The 23,814-nt window shown below is 41.9% G+C and overlaps 4 protein-coding genes across 6 annotated transcripts in view; 1 reads left to right on the forward strand and 3 right to left on the reverse strand.

The window, feature by feature from the left end:
- Positions 1 to 10,208, reverse strand: part of LOC140615777 (protein POLR1D-like) — a 44,701-nt gene extending 34,493 nt beyond the window's left edge. The window contains exon 1 of the mRNA XM_072795660.1: positions 10,075 to 10,208. Within this exon, the coding sequence (XP_072651761.1) occupies positions 10,075 to 10,100 (26 nt within the window). The 5' untranslated portion in view covers positions 10,101 to 10,208. The remainder of the gene's footprint in view (positions 1 to 10,074) is intronic.
- LOC140615778 (DNA-directed RNA polymerases I and III subunit RPAC2) lies at positions 8,553 to 10,209 on the reverse strand. Its single transcript, XM_072795661.1, has 2 exons — positions 10,075 to 10,209; positions 8,553 to 9,129 (listed from the first exon to the last, which is right to left on the reverse strand). The coding sequence occupies exons 1-2, from the start codon at positions 10,098 to 10,100 to the stop codon at positions 8,754 to 8,756; spliced, it is 402 nt and encodes a 133-aa protein (XP_072651762.1). The 5' UTR covers positions 10,101 to 10,209; the 3' UTR covers positions 8,553 to 8,753.
- A 153-nt stretch (positions 10,210 to 10,362) lies between these two features.
- Positions 10,363 to 14,681, reverse strand: LOC140616570 (uncharacterized). The gene is made up of 3 exons (XM_072797189.1): positions 14,667 to 14,681; positions 11,126 to 11,717; positions 10,363 to 10,856 (listed from the first exon to the last, which is right to left on the reverse strand). The coding sequence occupies exons 1-3, from the start codon at positions 14,679 to 14,681 to the stop codon at positions 10,576 to 10,578; spliced, it is 888 nt and encodes a 295-aa protein (XP_072653290.1). The 3' UTR covers positions 10,363 to 10,575.
- Positions 11,531 to 23,814, forward strand: part of LNX2 (ligand of numb-protein X 2) — a 76,159-nt gene continuing 63,875 nt past the window's right edge. The window contains exon 1 of one of the 3 annotated variants that reach the window (XM_072795658.1): positions 11,531 to 11,681. The gene's annotated coding sequence lies outside the window, so the exon portion shown is untranslated. The remainder of the gene's footprint in view (positions 11,682 to 23,814) is intronic. The other 2 variants (XM_072795655.1, XM_072795657.1) reach the window with 2 other exon arrangements.

Genomic DNA, 23,814 nt, shown 5'->3' on the forward strand with positions numbered 1-23,814 from the left:
GGATAGAGGTGGTAAGGGATGGTGGTATCAAAGCTCTTGGGGATAAGGAGAAGACATAAATGAAACAGATTATAAAGCACAACCACCATTATTTAGCCTAAGATGTTAATCACCTCAGCTCTTCCTCCCATTGAAGCCAAGGACAGGCATGCTTCATCGCCTCACTCAAAAATCTATCTAACTTTTCCTTCCTTCCTTCCCTCCTTCCTTCCTTTCTTTCACAATCTGTCCGCCTAATGTAGGGCTTGAACCTGGGATCAAGAGTTGCATGTTCTATTGATTGAGCCAGCCAGGTGCCCCAAGAATTTTTTTTTTTCTCAAGGCTTGTTACTGCTGTGGCTCTCTGAGTATGCAAGTGTCCACTGATGAGAGTACAAAATGTCACTACAAACCCTTAGTTTTTCTCTGCAGTTTTTCCTCCCTGTTGTGGCAGGCACATCGACACTGACATACATGGTCATTCACTTATTAAATAAATATTAATGGATGTCTATATGTGCCTGAATGATTTCAAGTGCTAGCAATACAAAGGCAAACAAGGACAAAGCTATTTCCCTCAGGGAGCCTACATTCAAGCGGGGTTAGACAATAAGCAGATAAATACATCATACAATGTCTGTTAGCAATGAGTACTATGAAGAATGATGCAAGTCAGGACGGAAACGATGGAGATTTGTATACAGGTGCACAGGCTATTTTAGAGAAGACAGCCTAGAATGCTCCTAAGGATCTCCACCTTCTGATAGTCACTCCCTTGTATAATCCCACCTTCAGTGTTGGCTGGACTTAATTGACTCACTTCTAACAAACAGAATTTGGGCAGAAATATGTGACAGATGTCACTTCTGAGATTAAGGTATAAAAAGACTGTGGCTTCCATCTTGAGTTCTCTATTTGGATAACTTGCTCTGGGGGAATCCAAGTACCAAGGTAGGAGGCAGTCCCAGGTGAGTGAGTTTGGCAGCAAATCATCCATTCCAGCCTTGAGAACTGCAAGCCCAGATGACACACTGATTGCAGCCTGTGAGTCAGATTCATCCAGCTAGGCTCCAACCAGATTCCTGACCCATGTAAACTCTAAGAAACGTACTTTTGTTTTCAACACTCAGTTTTAGGACAATTTGTTATACAGCAATAATACAGTGGTCAATGATGTTTACAATGATGTAAACGACCTTGTAAAGAACCAGGCTATGTGAAGATTTCAGGGAAGAAAGTCTAGGTAAGTAAAGGGCAAGTGCCAAGGCTCTGAAAGAGGAACCAGCTAGGCGGATTTGAAAAAAGTAAGGCTAGTGGGGCACAGTCACAGATGATGTGGGAAGACAGGGATCAGTTGGTGCATGTCAGCTTTGAGGTCTCCCACGGATGAGATAGAACCAATACTATGAAGGTCACTATTCTATCACCACTAATTGGCTTAAACAATGACCAATATAACAACAATAGTAATAGTTAATATTTAAGTATACTAGGAATTGTGCTAAGTGCTTTTTTTCATTCACTCTTCACAATAACCCAATAAAGCTGGTATGTTGCAGATAAGGAAACTGAGGGTCAGAAATATTAAGACGCTCCTGTATTCACAAGTTAGAAAATGACAGAGCCGATATTTAACCAGGCCTCTGACTTGAGAGTCCTCATCCTTCACTTCTACATACTACGATCTTGAAAGAGGCCTCTAGAAAGAAAGCCTCTTTGACCCTTGAAAAAAAAAAAAAGAAAAGAAAAAAATAATGCCCAAACTCCAAAATGTCACGCCAATGGTGCAGTCTCCAATTGCTACATGTTCTAGAAGTTTGATTTTCTTGTGGAACCCTTTTAATAGAATTGGTTGAGGCATTATCTATAATTTTTTTTTTTTTTGAGGTTTTACCCAAGTCAGCATGGTCAACTTAAAAAAACACATGGGTAGCTTTTCTTTTTGACATATAGCAAATTGTCTTGCCTAACAAATATGGAATCTGAGGATTAGTACAGTATCAATATATTCTATTTCACACAATTTTATGCTTAGCCTGACTTCCTGTCAATATTCAGATACCTAGCACCAAACCAAGTGACCATCTCCTACAGAACTTACTTTCCTTCCTGCTTAACCTTTGTCTTGAAGCTTAGGAAAGATTATGAAGGTTCTATCTTGCTAAGAGGAGAAACACTATTTCCCTTTGAATTTTATCTACATTTTGTAAATAGGAATGCTATTTAAAAATATCCCTCTTGGGATGCCTGAATGGCTTGGCGGTTTGGCACCTGCCTTTTTGGCCCAGGGCGTGATCCTGGAGACCTGAGATTGAGTCCCCCATCAGGCTCCTAGCATGGAGCCTGCTTCTCTCTCTCTGCCTGTGTCTCTGCCTCTCTCTCTGTATCTCTCATGAATAAATAAGTCTTTAAAAAAAAAAAAAAAATATATATATATATCTTGAAAGTAATGGCTCTAGCAGACTGATAATCTTTCATACAGGGGGCCCACAAATTTATATTATACTCCTGCCCTGGGCTAGAGGAAACAAAAATAACAGAGGTTCTTTGCTTTCAAGTTTTCACCTGGAAGAAATATGAATGAAACCAGCTTCTTCGATACAGTTCATGATACTACAAGAAGACTAATAACTAACTATGGTCCTATTGATTAGGACCATAGTCTATGGACCAGATACTGTCCTAAGCACTTTGAAAATATTATCCGATAGTCATAATATCTTCCTATGACAAGTATTATTGTTACCCCAATTTTACAGATGAGGAAGCTCAGGCACAGAGGTCAAATAGCTTGTCCACGGTCACAGAGCTAAAAAAACTTTACAGTCAATACCAAGAGCCAGGCAGTGTGATTCCAACACTGTAATCTCTTAACTCATACACACTAAGATATTCAGGATCCCAAATACATCAATTTCTGCTCCAAATATACACTTTTCTTAAGAATATAAAAAAAACGAAAAACAAAGGGAAAAGAAACAAAGGCCCATTAAAATCAACTCCTCTAACATACATACATATATTAGCCAATCTAAAACTTTTACAATAACCTACTGTTCCAGTAACTCAGTATTTTTTACTAGGATTATTCTTTACTGTATATTATAAACACATATACAGATTAAAGATAAGTAATGTAATTTTAGGCACAGATTAAAAACTAGACACACACAGTGCTGAAAGTTCATTCCTTTAAAAAGGTTCAGAATCTTGCTTTTTCATTGCTGAATATTTTTACAAAACTCTGGGTATAGTCTCATTTATCCTTGGTCTCTTATATCTCTCTGCTCAAATGTTACCTTCTCTGAAAGGACTTTCCTAACTACTCAATCTCTCACCCTTTTTATCCCCATCCTTCTTTTACTTCTCATTTATACCACCACCTCACATCACATCACGTATTTATGTATTTTATGTATCTGTTGTTTGAAAATAAACCGCTTGTGGGACAATTTGTTCCCTGCTATATCCTTACTACCTAAACTGTGCCTGTATATATAGTATGTGCTCAGTAATATTTATGGAACAAATATGAATGAATGAAATGTTCCCTTTGAGGAGAGCAACGTGGTTGAGGGCAGACAGCAGCAAGATCAAGATCCTGCTCAGGGTCCGGACCTCAATCTTCCTACCTGTAGCCCTGGATTCCCAGTCTTTGTTAAAGATGGGAATTCTGACACAGGTGAGGGAAGGAGGGTACTGCACGCTGGGACACCTAGAAGTTAGGACAGGTTGGGGAGGAGAGGAGATGGTCAATCCTGCCATACTGGTTTTGGTTGTGAGGGAGTGGTAGAAAAACAAAGGGGTAAAGGACAGGTATATGGGCCATTTTCAATTCTTCTTTTACCTTTACTCCTACACAGAATCTGTGTCCGAGTATTTTAATTCTTATTTGGCAGTTTTCGAGTGTCCATCCTCCTACTTCCATTCCTACACTATACCCTCCTCACATTACACCTGGACTGTTAAAATCCCACCTAACGTGCTGCTCTCTTGCAATGTTTCCTTCCACTCACTGTGCAGGTAAGGGATAAAAAATAAAAACTCTGGGGCATTACCTAGCTCAGGAATCTTTACTGGCTCCTTAACACTGGGAAAGAAAAAACGATTTATTCTGGAATACTGTATTTATTTTACAAGTCGGCCAACTTCAGTGCTCCATGACTTACTAGTAGGCAGACTATGCCCATATTAGTTGCTCTCTCTAGTGCCTAGGACAGTAGCTGCCAGAGTAGGTGCTCATGGAACAATCCTCATTTCACGAGCATCTCTCACCCATCCTGGTTCTGTGTTTAGCACATAATACTCAACACTGCATGTTAGGGGACCTCATTGTAAATACTATTTTTTCTTTTTCAAGTATATGATTGTTGCCTGCCCTCTCCAAAACCACAGAAGGCTTTTTACAACAGACCCATATTATATTGTTAATCTCCATTTCTTAGGGTTGTGCCGGTACTAGGTTCATATTTGCTGTACAGAGATCCAATAATCTAGGTATGGAAATAGTCATTTTTTTTTTTTTTTTTGGAGAGAAATCATTTAAAAAAAATCACAGATCAGGGCAGCTTGGGTGGCTCAGCAGTTGAGTGCCTGCCTTTGGCCCAGGGAGTGATCCTGGACACCAGGGATTGAGTCCCATGTCAGGGAGCCTGCTTCTCTCTCACTCATGAATAAATAAATTTTTAAAAATCTTAAAAAAGAAATCACAGATCACATAGTAATTGTATTAGGACAGTTTATAAAGTTTCAAATAGAGGAGAAAAACAAAAACAAAAACAAAGAATCTCAGGATAAAAGGGCTAGATTGGGGGTCTTTGTAAGTATTTGAAAGCAGACTAGTGGATTTGGCTACACTTCCTATAGGCCCAGTCTGAGGGATGTTACAAAGATTGTCTCTGACTTTAAATTATGCTAACCAAAAAGATGACTTTTGTCTAGTAATCTGGGGACTATGTACAATCTTAATGTCTCAAGGAAACAAAAAAAGGGTGGGGAACGGTGTGCCATAGAACTTGATATGCTTTCATATTTCTTGTAATGCAAGACACCCTGGTCAGAATGGTACTAGATGGTCCACCTTTTGTGTAGACTTTTTTTTTTTTTTATCACTACAGAGTTTTTGTAGGCACTTGTGTATTATACCAATTAGAGCACTTACATGTTACAGCTATATGCAATTTATAAATAATTAGTTTGTAAAGTGCTTTGAAAATAGAAAGTGCTGCACAAGTACTCAAATTATTATATATTACAAGCCTTTGGTATGTAATCATTTTATTTAATGATTGGCTCTTTAAAAGGTCTCGTACTTTATAGCTGAACAAGATGTCTAATTTTAAATAATTAATATTAGTTTATTTAGAGTGAAAAGCTATTAGAGAGCAAATCAGAGGTACTGATCAAGTTATTTCTTCACAGTTTATATAAATGCATTTGACTCCTATTTATCTCCCTCATCCTTTTACAGACCAGTTCAAACTTCAGGTTCCACAGACTTCATGTACGGTTTCCTCCCACTTATACATGACTCTTGGTTATCCTGACTGTCCTGCTCGGTTTTTCCCTTCTCATCTGCCTTCTGAAGGTGTTTTGTATGAACCTGTGAGTTTATAGCCACCCTAAGAGATTCAAGGCAGCAAGTCAATTACCAGTGATGATAAATTCTCTTAAGAGCAATGAAGCAATGAGCTGTGGTGGTGGTCACCAATGGGTGCATTTCCCACATGTACTGCTATTATTAATTACTTTGGTTTACTATCATTATCCTACGCCTCTATGTCCACTAATTAAGCTTCTCTTTCATCTCCTGAAGGTCTTGGTTCAGAGGTATTCAACCTCATTTATATAATCCTGTTTACCCTCCCCACAGGAATACTCAGAGGCAAAATTATAGATGAGGCAAAGCCATTTTTGATCCTTTCCTACCTATCCCTTTAGGCTTTCCTTATATCTTCAAGTGCTAATTTCCTTGCAATGACACTGGCTTTCCAGCTTTCCAGAATCTCTTTAAAATCATTTTAGAACACTTCCTAGCCTAGTACTAGGACTTTGACCCCCCTCATCCCTGCTCCCACTGACATTTAGCCCTCCAGTGCTGGACAGTATATTTTTTTGATTAGAAAACCCAAACTAAGCCTTTTTCTATACAATGAGTGCTGATGTTTAGCCTTCTTGGGCACTAAACTAACATGCCCGGAGCTCGACAACCTCCTTGTTAATGCCAATCAATACTTTTCTGTCCTCGTGTGTCTCTTTCAACATTTTTCCCTCTCTGAAAGCACTGGCTTCCAAAACACCACTTTCTACACCTCACGGGTTGCTACTTTTGTACCCAATCTTTAATGCCGAGCTTCTTCAGGGCTTGGTTTTGGGCCTACTTCTTTGACCATACTCGTTTTAATGGATTTATATCATCTTTATGACAAGAACTCACAAAGTTTCTCTCCAGCTTAGATGTTTTTCATGGCCTCCAACTCACATATTCACCATCTACCACAGTCAAAATGGAACTTTTGATTCGTTACCTTTTCCACTTTCCAACCTATTTTTCCCCGTAAGCCTCCCATTTGGCCCCAAACCGAAGTTGAAGTCCTGTTTCCTCACCTTCCACCACCAGTATCTGAGGACTACCAATTCTGTACCAATTCGGTTTTTTTTTTTTTTTAAAGATTTTATTTATTTATTCATGAGAATACACAGAGAGGAGAGAGAGAGGCAGAGACACAGGCAGAGGGAGAAGCAGGCTCCATGCAGGGAGCCCGACGTGGGACTCGACCCCGGGTGTCCAGGAAGACGCCCTGGGCTGAAGGTGGCACTAAACCGCTGAGCCACCCGGGCTGCCCCTGTACCAATTCAGTTCTAAAATATATTTCAAATCAACCCTTTTGTCCATCACTAGCTTGCTGCCCTTCTAGGCCAATGACACAGTTCCTCTCGATAATTCATCCCTCCACACTGTCATCAAGAGTATTCAGATGTCATTCCCATTGTACTTAAAATCCAAACCCTTACCACCCCAACTCTTCTTCCCACCATATCCATAGCCTAGGCCCTTCTCTTCCTTGCTTACCATGCTGCATATAAGCAAATTTTCAATATCTTTAATTTCTCAGACCACAGGTTTTCAGCTTCAGGACCTTTACAAAGCTATCCTGCCAGAATACTTCCTCTCCGTTGGGCAGTTAGCTCCTTCTCTTCCTGTAATCTCTGGATGAACCTCCCTGACTTTCATACCAAAAGCAATTCCCCTCTCATGTTTTCTTTCTTGATCCTTCCTATGTTTTCAAAGAATTACAACTTTAAAAAAATAATTTCAATCCTATTATAATGTATGTTCTATGAGAACAAGACCCATGTCTCATCCAATAGTGTTCTATCCAGGGCCTGGTATGTACCAGGTGCTCCATAAATACAGAAATATATTTATCCAAACATGTTGACTGAGTATAGGAAATGTAGTTTCTATGGCAGAATAGTAGAAAGAGGTCTGATTGGAGTGAATAAAAGGCTACGTGCCATAACTACCAACATGGATTTAGCCAGTATTTTCTAATTGCCTACTACCCATCAGGCATCGGGCTGCAAGTCAGTATAGTGGGTAGACAACATAAGCACTAACAACAGCATAGTAAATCCAAGACCATGAAACACAGGAGTAAAATGAAAGTACAGGCAAGTCCCCAAACCAGGGTGGGAGTCTTGACCTCTAAGTTCTCACCTACCCTAGAGTGTAGAAGAGTAAGGGTGTTCCAAGAATATGTACAGCAAAAACAAAGACCCCAAAGCACAGAGTGCTGGGAGTGAGGTGCTCAGGTCAAAGGTTAACGAGATTTAGGGTGAATTAAGAGACAAGTTGATGTAGGACAGCTAGCAGACAAGGCTGATGAGATTAACAGGACACCTTGAAGAGGTTCACTAGTATTTTAAGGTTAAAAAAAAAAAAAAATCACTTTCCCAACTTGGAAATTTTTCTCTTCATCCTTATTGTAACCCTGGGCTATATACTTAGATACGCACCTAAGGACTGAAGATGTTCCCTGATCATCCCAGTTTTCTTCTTTTACAGTATAAACTCTCGACCTACTCAGGCCATTTCTGACAAAATATTTTATTAGTGTCCTGAAATTAAAGCAGTAAACTGGCATCCATCCTATATATGCAACCACAAAGGTAGAACTAGATCCTAACTCTCCTGTGAATCCAAAATTCTCACAATTCTTTCAAATTATTCCCCACGCTTGAACCCAGCAGTCATAGTAAAAGATGCAAATTCTCTCATGAATTACTAAAAAATATCTAGCAAGAAGCTAAATCCTCCTCCCACTTCCACCTTTCTTTTTTAAACCCACCACAGTCTGTGTTCACGCTCTATTGCATCTCTCCTCCTTCCCCAATCATAGCCACAAGTACACATTCTTTTGAATTCTCTTGATCAAAGTCTTTGTCTAGGTCTCTAATATTCTCCTAGCTTCCTTACGTTCACTGTTGGCTCAATTAAAAGAAAAAAAAACAAACCAAAAAACCCCCTAAAACAGTCAATCTACCAGATGAAACAACAGAAACCACTCAAATTAGTTTAAATAAAAGAGGGAATTTATTAGATGAGTACAAAGGTTCTTGCAGGGATTCCAGCAGCTGTAATGGGTAATAGCTAGAAGCACGCCTTTGTGAAGGGCAGATGGAGTTGTAATCACAAACTTCTACTTCTGGTTTTGCAAGATCACGAAGAGAATATCCTAGAGGATAGTCCTCCCCGTATAGTGCATAAGGGACTAGAATGTGGATTCATTTCTGCTTGCTTTTTGATCCTTATATTCCTTTATGCTGGCCTCAAACTTGTCAAGCACATGTTGGCAGACATTCATGAGCTCATTCAAGCCTCTCTGAAATGGCTCAACAGCTGGAAGAGCACCTCGAGTCTGAATGCGTAAATTAATTTTGCTCTCTGAAGGATGGGTTGTAGTGTAACCACAAAATTCCACTTCCGGGTTCTTCATGATCATGTAACGAAGAGAATTTCCTAGGGTATGGTCCTCTTCGTGCAATACAAATGTCACACAGTGTCTATCTGTTCCAGCTGCCTGGACCATTTCCAGGGCTGTCTTCCTCTCGCCTTCAGCCATTGAGGTCTTCAATCCAGATATTTTTCTACACACATATTTTTTATAAAAATGAGATCATACTGAATATGGTTTGGTAACTAGCTTTTTTCTCATTTACTATATCACAATCGCAACACATTACTGCACTCCAATTACACTCAACTATTTTGTATTAACCCCTCATTTTCCTGCCTCCACATATTCTATCAATAAATACTTAATTATTGCCTCCAGTTTCTCTCTACCCCATTTGACACCGTCCACATGGCCACGAGGGCACAAACGTAAATGTTAAATATTTAAAGCTAGAATTTTCTCTTGGTAGAGTCACAAGAAAGGAACAGGATTAGAGTAGGGTGGGCTCTGCTGGAGAATGAAAGGGTATTTAAAGGCACACAAAAACACATCTTTTCAAAAATAGAGACTGCAGATTATCACCGTGCAGGCCCCACTATGGTTTCCATCTGCAGGAGATAAACTAGAGAGGAAGTTCTGAGAAGTGTCAATCAAGCAGGAGGGAGACGAGGGCTGAGGGCACCCAGGAGCGCTTCATTAGCTGCCTACACAGAGCTCTAAGTTGGGCCGCAGTCACAGGGGCTTAGGCCTGGCTGGACGCCCCAACACGAGCACTCGGCGAACACTGGCCCGGGCGCGGCCTTCCGTTAGTTTTACTTAGTCCTGCTGTTCTCCCCGGGGTGGGCGATGTGGGGACTTAACTCCGGCCTCGTAACTTGCGCTCCCTCCGGGCCGTCTAATTGTACGGGGCGCCTCTATCAGACACGTCCGTGCGTCCTCCCCTCCCTTCCCAGCAGGGGCCCTCTCCCGGCTCAGGCGCCCCCCTCCCTCTCCACCTCCCTCTCCTCCCGCGTCCTCCCGGCCGGGCCCCCGCTGCCCCCGCTGCCGCCCCGGCCCCGCAGGCGGACGCCCCTCGGCTCCCCGCTCCCGGCGCAGGGCGCGGCCCGCTCCGCCCACCCGCCTCCTCGGCCGTTACCTCTCCAGCTCCTGGTCCTCTTCCATCGCGGGGACGGCTTCCGGGATCCTCAGGTGGTGCGGGCAGAGCGGAGGCGCTAAGCCATAGCGCGAGGCACGCGGGCGGAGCAGGAAGGAAGGAACGACGGACGGAAGGAGCCGGGGACGGAAGGAGGGAGGAGGAGCCGCAGCGGCGCGGCGCGGCGAGGCCCAGCCGCTGGGCGGGGCGTGTACGTTCCGCCCGCAGGCCCCGCCCACAGGCCCAGCTCCCCGCGCGGGGAGGGCGGCTGCGAGGCCCGGCCGGCTCACCTGGAGCTCCAGGGGCCAGTCCGCCCGCTGCCCTAGCGGGGACAGGGGGGCCGCCCTCCCGTCCCACCTCGAGGGCGAGACCCGCCTGTGGGCGCACCTTCGGCCAGGTGTTGGCGGAGGGGGCGGGGCCTTACCTGCCGCCCCAAGCCACCGTCCTTCTTAGGGCGGAATGGGGCCTCTTTCAGACTTGCTGCTTGACCCGTGGGGCAGGGTGTCACTCCCTGGCGGGACCCCAAGCCTGACGGGGGTGGGGGGGTGGTGTTCGGGGGGATGACAGGTGCAAACTACAGGTGATCAGTACACCTTGATGAATTTCACGACAGACGAAGATGAGTTGAAGGTTGTGTGTGTCATCCGGGATCTTGCAGCCGCACACCTCAAACGGGTCCAAAAAAGCCTTCGTTTCTATCTTTAGGGGGAGGAGCGAGAGTTTGCAAGGAAACTGCTCTTCTCCCCCTTGCTCCCCCGTGCTTTCCCTCAGGGTCTTCTCTGCACCTGGAATACGTACACCCTCTCTTGCTCCGGATTTCCTTTTCCTTTTCCCCTTTCGGTTCAAACCTCACCTGCGGAACCTCCCTCTCACCTTTGTTCCCAGGTGCCCCTGCCCCCGCCTCGGCAACCTTTCGCCACCCGCACCCGCTCCCCGCCCTTTTCCCTCCGTCCCCCCTCCTCCCTTCCTCCACCTCCTACCCCCGTCGCCCTTCTCAGCCCGGTCAGTCCCGGTCCCTCGCACCTTGCCCCAGAGTCCTCTCACCCCAGCACACCTATATTCCTGCTTTCCTCGCCACCTGTGCTCGTACCCACACCCCGGTTCCCCCAGATGGTCACTGCCTCCCCAGCTGTTCCACTCTGCTCGCGGCGGTCGGCGGTGAGCGCGGATGCACTTTCCGAGCGTGTCTCCAGCGGGGGGATCAGGCGGGCGGGGGCAGCCGAGACCGAGTGGGGGAGGGCGGGCGGCCAGGGGCGGAGTGGGCTCACTCTAACCCGGGAGTGACGGCCCCGGCCTGGCCCGCCCCCCGCGCGCTTCCATAGGCGGAGCCGCGCTCTGGCCCGCCCCCTGCCCGCCCTGCGCCGCAGCCGGTTGGCCCAGCTGCTTGTCGGGTTGGGCTGCTGGGCCCTGGCGCTCGCCCCCGGGAAGGCAGCAGGGGCGGTTGAGAAGTGAAGTCTTGGCCAGAGTTTGCTTCTTGCCAGGAAATCCGCGGTGGCGGCGGCGGCGGCGGTTCCCGGCGGAGCGGAGGCCGGCGGGCCGCGGAGAGCGGAGCTGGCGCTTGGCTGCGGCGCCGGGAGCCGGTGCGCGCCCCGGGCGGCCGCGCTTTCCCAGTGAGTAACTTTGCCCGGGCCGCCTGGCCCCGCGCCCTGCCCGGGTGCCGGGCGGCCGCCTCAGGTGCGGGCGTCGGCGGGCTGTGGGGGCAGAGCCGCGCCCGGGGAGGCGGCGACCCCGCGGCTCTGCGCCCCGCTCGCCGCGCTGTGGGGGACGTGGACCCGCGCCCGCGGTGGGGCTGGGCGCGCCGGTCGGGGGAGCGAGGGAGGGACGCGCCGTCCTGCGCCGGGTGCCCGGGGAGGCGCGAGGCCCCCACCCCCGGCTGTTGCCATTTGGTGGTTCCGGCCACGGGGCTGCCGCTCTGCGCGCCGCTTGCTTCTTCCAGGAGGGGAGAGGTGGGGGTGAGTTTATTTTGTGTGTGTGTGTGTGTGTGTGTGTGTGTGTGTGTGTTGTAATGAGAGTGGCACTAGCTGCCTCACGTCGGGTCTTGTGCTCCAGGGAAGGAATAGGGAGAGACCCACGGTCCCAGCCTGTTGCCCCCGAATTCTCACCTTTCCCTCGAGGCTGGAGGGGCGGGAGGGAGGGAGATCTCACCTCTGCAAGGGGGTAGTTTCAAAATACGGATCTCCAGGTGGAGGCAGTTGCACACAAAGCACCATTCGGGAAAGACCTCCCTCGCTGTCAAAGCTCTATGCCGTATGTTTCAGACGAAGGACTTTTGGCACAGGTGGGGGTTTCTCCTGAAATTTCAGTTTGCAGTGAAGGTCAGGAATCAAGACGTTCTTATCTGCCAGGAGCTACAGCACGCTCAGGCTTGAGCTTAACTGTGTAGATGTTTCTGTTTAAATCGCAGAAACCAGAAACGAAGTTGAGTGTACAGCCGCGGCAGGAGGAACCAGTTGTGAGCTCAGGTTTATCGGAACTGCCTTCACTTTCAGAATTTCGCGTTCTTGCAGCAGTAGTAGTATTTATTTGTCAATTGGCCTTACTCCCAGGACAGATTTTTTTTTTTTCCTTGCATGTAGTGTGACGCATTGCTGATGAAGTGCGATCTCTTAGATAAATTTTATTTTCCTTGATAGATTTGATGCCCATCTCCACAACCTTGTAGCAAATGGACTTTGTTTAATCTAGTATCCTTTTTGGCCTGTCGAAGCTTTGTTGAGCCGTGAAAAACAAAGTTTTGCCTTTTTAGCTTGTCCAAGGCCCACATGGGAGTTTTCCCAGAGGTGTAAAATGTAGGCCAAATCAGAACAAAAAAAGTACAAGAACACTACTTTTAATTTGGCCCACTTGTGTGCTAACGTTCCTAATCCTGCATCTTGTTTCTCTCTTCTCATCAAGTTAGAAAATTTTCATTATTTATTTATTCAGCATGCAATAGAGTGCCTACTCCCTGCTGCATGCCAGACATTGATGGCAAGGGTTAGTTCTTTCCCCAAAGGTGATGATCATAGTCTTATTTAGAAGCTGATCCATACCTGTTCCCTTAGGTACCTGAAAGTTAATTTGAGCAAAGTGCTGTGGGGACTTAAAAGGGAGCATTTCTGCCTGGGGTTTGCTAAGGAAAACCTAATCTCCAAACTGCTATGGAATTTTGCCCTGTACATTCTAGGCAAAGGGACTAACATTGACATGTAAGGTGTTGCATTTTGAGATCTACATGGAATTACTCCTGCTGAGGGGCACAGTTGTTTGGGGTTGGAGTAGTAGTCAGGGGTTGGTGTATTATGTATTTCAGAGTACTTAGCACTTTGCTTTGGTTACATTAGGCACTCAAATACTTGTTGAACTGACGTGAACAGAAAAATGAAGGATTTTGTGTGCCAAATTAAGAAAATTGGACTTTATCTACTTAGTGATACAAAGCTGTTAATTCTATTTTTATATTTTTAGAAGATTTTATTTATTTATTTTAGAGAGAGTGAGTGGGGGGCAGGAGACGGAGAGAGAATCCCAAGCTGACTCGGAACAGAGCAGGGAGGCCTGCACCAGGTTAGAAACCACGACCCAACCTCCCCCCCCCCCCCCATCATGACTTGAGCCAAAATCAAGAGCTGGATGCTCAACTGACTTAGCCACTCAGGTGCCCTCAACTGCTAGTTTTAAATAGAATGTCATGGGGCACTTGAGTGGCTCAGTCGGTTAAGAGTTAGATTCTTGGTTTCAGCTCAGGTTATTGATCTCAAGGTTGTGGGATCCTGTCCTGTACCCCGCCCGCTGAGTCTGCTTAAGATTTTTTTCTCTCCCTCTGCCCTTCCCCTCTGTGCGAGTTTGCGTTCTGTCTCAAATAAATCTTTTTTTTTTTTTAATTTAAGTTAAATAAGAGAACATCATGATAACATTTGCTTTCCAGAAAGATAATCTGCAGTGGAGAATGGTGGGGGTCCAGATGAGAGACAGAATGAAAGCTGTTATATTGTAGAGGTTAAGTGCTTAGGGATTCTCAATTCACATTGTCTGGGTTTGAATCTGGTTCTTTCACTCAGCTATGTAATCTTTTTCTTTCTTGTGTTTTTCATTTTATAGGGTTTGGGGGATAAAAGTAAAAAAAGATATGTGTATTAAGCCCCTAAATCTGCTAATTTTAAATAGAATGTCATGGGGCGCCTGGCTGGCTAAGTTGGTTAAGCATCGGACTCTCGGTTTCCACTCAGGTCCTAATTCTGGAGCCCTGAGATGGAGCCCTGAGTCAGGTTCTGTGCTCAGTGGGGAGTCTGCTTGAGGATTCTCTTCTTCTGCGCCTCTCCCAACTAGTTCCTCTACTCTTTCTTTCTCAAATATATAAATCTTAAAAAAATAAAATAAAACAATAGTGTGTGGCATATAGTGAGGACTTGATAGGTGCTAGTTGTTATTCTGAGTGAAGGCAGTGGAGGTAGAGTTGTTGTGGCATTGAAGAGGTATATTTGGTTGGACTAGGTAAGTGACTAGATATGATTAATGAGAGCAGGATGATTCCTAGGTTTTTTGACATGAAGCATTGGACAGTACTGATTAAATTGGCTGTAGAGTTAGCACAAAAGTTGAGGTCCATTGCTTACCTGTAGAATTACCATCCTGAGCTTTGGTTTCCTAATATTTGGGAATAATCATAGTACCTAGTCTAGTCTAGTAGGGTTTGAAGATCAAATGAAATTACGTATAAAATGCCCTTTGGTAGAGTACCTAGCATGTTACAAGTGCTCAGTAAATATTAGTTGTTCTCTTAGTAATGATGATATTAATGAGCTAGTAGAATGTTGGAAGATACGAAAAGGAGCCATTAAAAGCAACTAAAGTTAGAAGAGGAAGAGAAGATAATTAGTTTTGTTTTTGTTTTTAAAGATTTTACTTATTTATTCATGAGAGACACAGAGAGAGAGAGAGAGAGAGAGAGAGGCAGAGACAGGCAGAGGGAGAAGCAGGCTCCATGCAGGGAGCCTGACGTGGGACTCGATCCCGGGTCTCCAGGATCAGGCCCTGGACTGAAGGTGGTGCTAAACCACTGAGCCACCTGGGCTGCCCAGGTAATTAGTTTTGGACCAATCTGATGAACTGCCAATGAATGGTTAAGATGTCTTTGATGAAGACATGATGTGCTGGGCAGGAGCTAGGAGTTCACATAATGCCTTTGTGAATGTGGTTAGCTTTTTGGAAGATTTGAGAAATGGGGAGGAAGAAGAGAGATTTATATTATAGCAGTGTCAGGAATGTTGATGTTGAATATGAAGCACCTCTATCCCTAAAATGCATTTTGGCCACCATGACAGGGGAACTCTAGGCTCATATAATCTGATTGGCTCTGTGCCCATCTCCCCCTCTTTCTTTCCTCTCTGACTGCTCCCAAAATTATTTTTTAATATCCAGTGTCGTTTAACTTTTCCAAGCTTACGGGGTTAAAGTTCACTCCAGACCCACCTTCCTATATCAGAATCTAACAAGGTCTTTAGAAGACCTTTTGAAGGTAGAATAGTCAAAAGGTCTTGTTTCAAAGGTTCCACCCAGGAAGCAATGTTGGTTGAATCAAAGATGTATGTATGTATGTATGTGTGATATTTATGTATATATACATACACATATATTTTGACATGCAGGGTTTATGTACATATATACATGTGTATATACACATCTTGCATATTGAATTATGGCTGCAGAAGGCTTGGCCAGGCCTCCCTTGACCCTGTTATGGGGCCTGGGAGATTTTCGGTTTTCCTCTCCTATGTCTCTTCCTCAGTGAGTACAAAACAGTAGAAAAATCTGTGATTATGTAAATTTTTTTGGTTGGTTAGAGTTAAAAGAAATGGCTATTTTGTATGTTAGTCTAATGAAAATTTTAAAGCAAGTGCTCATACACATCTTAATAATAAATTGTCATCTGATTAGTATGCTTTTAAAGAGGCAGGTGTCATAGGATCTGTTCTTTAGAATGTATACTTCCGATGAGCAGGGGGGGTTCATATCAGTTTTGCTCACTGGATAGTTCCCAAGTGCTTAGAATCATAAATAGTAATGTATGCACGAATGAATGAAATGGCTCCGTTGGTTTGGATCTCTTGGCTCACAGATTTCTCTAACTCTTTGAAACAATTGTTGGTCAGGGAAAATAAGAGAGAGAATTGAGCCAGCAAGAAGCTTCAAGCGCTTTTTGAACCCACAGGAAGATAGAGCAACTATAATAAAACTTAATGGTTCTTCCAATTCAGTCATCGTCGTACCTACTGCTGTAATTATTTACATGATTCCCTCCTTTTTCACATTTTCCGCTGACAGTTGTGAGGGGTGGTAGGAACAGACTTAAGTAGGGTTATTGCTTTGTTCAGAGTTGAACAGACAATAGCTATGTCATAACTTTGTCTTTTCTTGATTATTAGCAAAACTTTGGAAATCTTGCTTGATTAGGAAAGCTGAAAAGATAAAAAAGTCTTGTGGGTAGAGAGAGTTTAAGCATAGCTTACACCTTTATCTTTCCAGCCTTGAGGGATTAGGACTATTACTTCTGACAATCAGAATCCCTCAGTGGAATCCCAGAGTTATTTGGGGGGAAAATTATTTTTTTCTCAAAATTGGACTGAATAAGAGAAATGAGAAATAGAAAAATTGCAGGAAATAGGCAATAAGGAGGTAAAACTTTATATAATATACACACAAGTATATATGTGTTTTTTTATAAAAATATACTGTAAATCATGTATCTACTTAAAGAGTATACCATTTCTACAAGTAAAACAAATGAGGTTTTAATTTTTTCTCTTTATAGTAGAGTAATCTCAGAGTTCTTTTAAATAACAAATTGCCCTAAATTTTTATAAAAAATGTTTATAACCAAGTTATGAGGACTTGTTTCTCACACAAAAATAAGATGTACCTGGCTATAAAAAAGCTAAAGACTCTGTTGGCTATTCCTTTGTTTTATAAATAAAAGTAAAGTAAGTCTGGGAAATATTTATACCCTTTCCTCTACCCTCCCATCCCTCTCCCCCAAAGTGAGAATTCAGCTACCAATCTGAAAAATTAATGCATCATTCAGAATTCTTAATACTCTTCAATCAAACTACATAAACATTGAACAAATAAATGGGAGTCCTTCCCTTATCTCTTACTTCATTATTGTGACCATTGCCACTTTTCTCCCACATGATTTTAATTTTTGAACTTTTACTTTCAGTTGTATTCATGTAAGCATACTTGCTGTGATCAACACTGGGCTGTATGGACCATGAAAGATTGTCCCTGCCTTTGTACAGCTTAAAATCTTAAAAGACGTTCAGTCAAGGAGTAGGAGGGTGACTGATGCCTTCCACTGCTAGTATCTTTGCTCACCTCCAGTGATCATCACTTCTATTGTATTTTAATGTTCCTCCAAATTTTCCACATCAGAAATCCTAAATTTATATATCCAGTTCTCTGACCACGCTTTCTATCCTGTCCTTCCAGCTCGCTCACACCGACACTTTATATTACCGTGCCCTTCCTCTTGATAAAGACAATCTCTATATTGTGCCCCACCTCCTGTTCCCTGTTACATTAACATCTGTTGGCCTGGAGGTCTTCTTCCCCATCCAGTTTGGAAGCCATTGTTAGGCACCTGGAATATGCTTTCACTAGCACCTCTGCCTCTTGAACTTATTTTTGTGCTGTGTCTGCCAGATAATGTCCCTGTTCTGATTAACTCTACTGTCTCTCCCTGAGGTGCTTTGGTAACACCAGTGAAAGACCAGGCCCTCGGTGCAGGTAATTATGTCTCAGACAATCCCTCCTTACCATCCCCTCCAGTCAGTTATGTTTATTTAGCACCTACGGAGTGCTCTGACACTGAGCTAAGAATACTGGGGTATCCTCATAGAGCTTATATATTTCAGGGGAGGTAGACATTCATCAAGGAATAGTGCACACTGTAGTGACAAAGTGCTTTGGAGAAATAGAATAGGGCCATGTTGTCCAATACTGTAGTCAGAAGTACACACCAGATTCTAAAGATTTAGTATGAGCATAAGGTGAAATATCTCAATAATTTTTCTATTTGTTTACATGTTGAAATAAGATGATAAATTCTGGGTATATTGGGTTAAATAGAATATTAAAAATATTCATTTGTTTCTTCTTTCTCTCTTTTTTTAAAATTGTGCCTACAAGAACATTTAAAATGACCTGTGTGGGGTAGGGGGATGCCTGAGTGGTTCAGTGTTGAGCGTCTGCCTTTGGCTCGGGTCCTGGGATCGAATCCTGCATCAGGCTCCCCAGAGGGAGCCTGCTTCTCTCTCTGTGTCTCTGCCTCTCTCCATGTATCTCTCATGAATAAATAAGATCTTAAAACAAAAAATGACCTGTGTGGCTCATACCATATTTCTATTGGGTAGCATTGGTATAGGATATTGTCTGGAGGTAAAATGAGGGGAACTAGTCTTTGGGGAGCTCGGTGTCCCTGAAACCTTCCCTGAGGAGGTTGTCTTTGAACAGGTACCCAGCTGCGTAGGTGTTACACAGATAAACTCCCCTCAGAAGAAGCAGTCAGGTGGATGGCCCTTTGAAGGAGGGTGAGTGAGACAGAGGAGAGAGCTGCATGAGAGAGAGGCCTGGGATGAGGCCTGGGAGGAAGGCAGGCCCAGAACACATACGCCTTGTTGGCCCTATCTAAGGACTTTGTTCTTCATCTCTTTTGGGTTATTCCAGACCCTTAGCATTGATAAACCCTTTTGTCCAAGCCCCACTTCTACAGTGTTCAAGTAATCGGCCACTTGGTGAGCTGATTTGATTTCTCAGATTTCTGTCCCTGCCTTTCCCTGCTTATGTATGTAAGTTTCAGATCCTTGGAAGGCTAGCTTTTCCACACAGTGCTCTAGATCCCATCCTTCAAAGTCTCTCTCAGGAGAGAGTTAACTCCTCCCATCTGTGTTTAATCTCTTTCTCCCTGCTGGCTTATCTGTACCAGCCTAAATATGCTCCAGTCTTAAATCTTTAAAACAAAGCTTCACTAACCCTACATTCCCCTGTAGTTATTCTTAAATAATAAAACAATAGTTTTTTGGTTTAATATTAAATTTTATTTAACATGTTAAAAGTGTATTAAAAGTAAGACATTTGACTTTTTTCTTATTAAGTGTTTGAAATCTGGTTATATTTTTACATTTACTATATATCTCATTGCAGACCCTAAATTTTCAATGGGTAAAGTAAAAGGAATCTTATCAAAATAATAATAATTTTTTAAAATAATAATTTAACAAAAGTATTTTATACTGCTTCATTTTTTATTGTGGTAAAAAAATATAACATAAAATTTACCATCTTAACCATTTTTAAGTGTACAGTTCAGTAGTGTTAAGTATATTCACATTGTTGTGCAGCAGATGTCCAGAACTTTTTCATCTTGCAAAACTAAAACTTTACCAGCTAAACAACAGTTCCTGTTTCCTCTTCCCCTTAGGGCCTGGTTTCTATGGATTTGATTACTTTAGATACCTCGCATAAGTAGAATCATACAGTATTTGTCTTTTTGTAACTGATTTATTTCACTTAGTATAATGACCTAAAGGTTCACCCATGTTCTAGTATGTGACAGGATTTCTTCCTTTTTAAGGCTTAATAATATTCCATTGTATGTATATATACCACATTTTACTTATTCATTCATCTGCTGTTGGGCATTTGGATTGCACCTACCTCTTGGCTGTTACGGATAGTGGTATAGTGAGCATTGGGGGTACAAATATCTTTTTGAGACTCTTTCAATTCTTTTGGATTCTAGTTCTTTAAAATACCAAAAGTGGTATTGCTGGATCATATGGTTATTCTATTTTTAATTTCTTTTTTTTTTTTAAGATTTTATTTATTCATGAAAGACACAGAGAGAGAAAGGCAGAGACATAGGCAGAGGCAGAAGCAGGCTCCAGGCAGGGAGCCTGATGTGGGACTCGATCCCGAGACCAAGGATCACACCCTGAGCCAGGGGCAGGTGTTCAACCGCTGAGCCACCTAGGTATCTCTCTATTTTTAATTTCTTTAGAACCTTATACTGTTTTCCATTGAGGCTATACCATTTTACAGTCTCACCAGTGGTATACAGGGGTTCCAATTTCTCCACATGTTCACCAACATTTGTTACTGGTTTTTTTTTTTTTTATTGTAGCTTTTGATTATAGCCATCCTAAGAGGTATGGAGTATTAATTCATTGTGCTTTTTTTTTTTTTAAGATTTATTTATTTATTTATTCATGATAGACACACACACAGAGAGAGAGAGAGAGGCAGAGACACAGGAGGAGGGAGAAGCAGGCTCCATGCCAGGAGCCCGATGTGGGACTCGATCCTGGGACTCAATCCGGGGACTCCAGGATCGTGCCCTGGGCCAAAGCCCTGGGCCAAAGGCAGGCGCCAAACTTCTGAGCCACCCAGGGATCCCCTTCATTGTGCTTTTGATTTGCATTTCTCTGATGATTAGTAATGTTGAGTATCTTCTCATTAGGTTTGGTGGCCACTTGTAGATCATCTTTGGAGAAATGTCTGTACAAGTCCTTAGCCCGCTTTTTAATTGGACTGTTTGATTTTTGTTGTTGATTAGTAGAAATTCTTTATATGTTCTGGTTATTAACCATTTATTAGGTATATTATTTGCAGATATTTCCCCTGTTCCTTGGGTTGCTTTTTCACTTTGTTACTCGTGCCCTTTGATGTGATAATATGTGATTGTCTGTCCTATTGTCTGTTTTTGTTTTTGTTTCTTATAATTTGGGTGTTGTATTCAAGAAATCCTTGCCAGAAAAAAAAGAAAAGAAGAAGAAAGAAATCCTTGTCAAATCCAATATCATAAAGCTTATCCCCTGTTTTCTTCTAGGAGTTTTATAGTTTCAATTTTTTAATCCACCTAAGTCAGTTTTTGGATATGGCATAAGATAAAGGTCCAAACAAAATATTTTGAACATATTTCTAAGACTTTGCTTATGGAAACAAGAGTAAAAGGTCTGAAATATATGGAATAGTTTTAATTTGGGGGGACTGATGACAGTAATGAAGCTAGGACACAGTTCTCCAATGGTACTTAGTAATATATTCTAGCGTGAATTTTTCTGTCCATTTTGTTTCTTATAGTTGTGAGACACCAATAAGGAAACAATCAGTAGTTTAGGACTAGCTGAAGCTAAAACATAAAATGATTGGGAAGAAGCCAAGTATCAGAGTGCAGGTAATTGCTTTCTGTGCCTCTTTTTTATAAATATATAATGCATGTGGTTAGTTGCTGAGCATATTTTTTAAGACCATTCTGTCAGGGCATTTAGTAAGATTTCAAAAGTATCCATAGCAATTAGATCTCATGAAATATTTATTAACCTCATTAATTTCTCTGATTTTAGGCTTTGTGCTTTGGATACATTAATTGAGACTTCAATAGACTAATTTCAGGTTGTTAAAAATTAAAAATAATTTTTCTAAGTTTCTAGCCTTTTCTTTTTCCTGGTATATTGAGTACATTTGTCAACACATTTGAATGATTTTTCTACCTTTGAAAGGCATATTATAACATTAAGAAAGCTTTCAAGATTTATTCTGTGAGTCTGGATATTTTTAATCGTATGGTAGCTATTTACAGAAAGTACTAAAAAAATTTCATTGAATCCATTTTGGAGGATACAGAAGGATGATAAAATCTATTAAACGCCAAAATTAACTTTCAACTAATGTATATTGTGTTAATTTTTTTATTATAAAGGGTTTACATGTTATGAAGTTGTTCAGTATGATTTATGTCTTTCTAAATGTGACAGTGTGACTGAATTTTCATTATGCATAGTTTGGGTGCACCAGAGGCAATAAATCAAACTTGGTGCTGGAGAAAGCAGATTATTAAGTAGTTCTTAAAATGTTTATTCATAGTGCAGCATTCTTTATGTCTCCATTAAAAATTACTTTTGGTACTTGAACCTTTTGAAAAGAAAAAAGTTGTTAATAAAAACAAGTTGTTCTCAAAGTATACTAGGGTTTATGAAAGGCTGTCTTTCTGGAAGATAAAGTTAATATTCTTAAAAGTAATATTTCTAATTCACTTTTAAAATAGTAATATTTCTTTTAAAAAGAATATTTTTCTGATAACTCCTAGGAAGCAAACAGTACATCTGTTTAATTCGCCTTGTTAAACATCAAGACATGAGGGCATAATTAAATAATGGTTTTCCTTTTTTCTTTTAACACTGTATTTTTTTTTTAATTATAGAAATGCTAGGTGTAGAAAATTTAGGAAATCCTAATCTATGCAAAGAAAATAGAAAGTGGCAAATAATGCCACCAGTTAACCATTCTTTTAAAATCATTTATTCAAATATTTGAATATCTGCTCTGTGCTTGTGTACCATTATAGATATTTGGGTTATGAAAGTGAATTATGAAAGTTCTTGTTCTCAGAAATTGAGACTGGTCAGGTAAGAGTGTTATCACAATTACTGTATTTTGATACAAATATGATATTTAAATAGTAAAACTTAGGCATAGAGGGAGAGTCTTGTGGCAAGGCAATAGTGTAATTATTATTATAATTGTAAAGCATATTCTGAAAAGTAATTTCAGGGGTTTTGTGAGTGTCTAAGATAGTTAAGTAATGATTATGCATTCGCCCCCCCGCCCCCGACTATTTATTGAATGCCTGTTAGGTGCTAGGTGCTGTTCTAGATGGCCACAATATAGCAGTGAACAAAACAAGTGGGAGCCCTGTTCTTAAGGAGTTTACATGCTGTGGGGGTAGTGAGGAGAGAGAAACAATAAACAGGTAAGCAGATTTATGAAAAGGATAATGACATTCAAGAAAGAAAATAAGATGATATGGTCAGATCTTAATAGTCTGTTGTACTGGTGACTAAAATCTGCAGCTGATCCTCACATTTCCATTTGGCCGTTAGTTTGTCTTCACCAGGAAAACCTTTAACTAATAACTGCCAAAGAGAAACAAATAGTGGCATCTCTGGTTATTGCCCTTTGCCTTATCCTTTCCTGGAGGTGTCTCAGTGAAATTGCTAAACAGCAAAAGTAAAAAGGAATTTAGAGGAGAAGCAAGGCATTTATCTGGCAAATTTTTGTCTTTGCATGAAGCTGAGAGTTTGTTGAGTTTGTACCTGGCAGTATCCCAGCAGAACTTACTATTCGTATGTTCTGTTAACAAAAACAAACCCTGCCAGTTATTAGGAGGAAACAAGGGTAAATGCTTTTATCAATCCTTATGGAATTTTCAGTTTTATTTTAAACGTCTTTCATATCTCTTCAAAAAACTATCATCTCTGTCAGTTTATAAAGAACTCTTGATTTGTAACTTAGCTGATTCACCATCTTTACAATTGGTGTGTAAGACTTTTGTGCCCTGCTTTCTTTGGTACATAAGAATTTGGAGTGTGACTCATGACTCATCAGTTGACGTTGTGGTGCATTTTTAGAAACAAAGAATGCAACAGCAGATTTCCCTTAAGCAGCAGGAGTGGAAGTGAATGCAAGAAAACACAAATATGCCTATCTTTGTGGGTGTTATATGTTAAATTGATTCTTCAAAGTGTGTTACAACACTGGACATTTCAATGAATAGAATACATATAAACTGTATGTGTCTTGCAACAAAATTCTTACTATTTTTATTATGTGGTAACTGCATTTCTCCCGTTTTTATGGTATGTACTCGTTTTGCAGATAGATACAATACTTAATATTTAGGCTTATTTTTGAAACAGATGAGGCAAT

This window comes from Canis lupus, chromosome 24 (assembly GCF_048164855.1).
Source record: "Canis lupus baileyi chromosome 24, mCanLup2.hap1, whole genome shotgun sequence".
Taxonomy (NCBI): Eukaryota; Metazoa; Chordata; class Mammalia; order Carnivora; family Canidae; genus Canis; species Canis lupus.

Excerpts from the sequence above, each read along its gene's own strand:
- LOC140616570 (XM_072797189.1), bottom strand. Across the intron at positions 10,857-11,125 it reads CGAGGAAAGCAGGAATATAG|GTGCAGAGAAGACCCTGAGG; the intron begins GTGTGCTGGGGT and ends TACGTATTCCAG.
- LOC140615778 (XM_072795661.1), bottom strand. The coding sequence starts at position 10,100 with ATGGAAGAGGACCAGGAGCTGGAGAG. Across the intron at positions 9,130-10,074 it reads GAGGACCAGGAGCTGGAGAG|AAAAATATCTGGATTGAAGA; the intron begins GTAACGGCCGAG and ends ATATGTGTGTAG.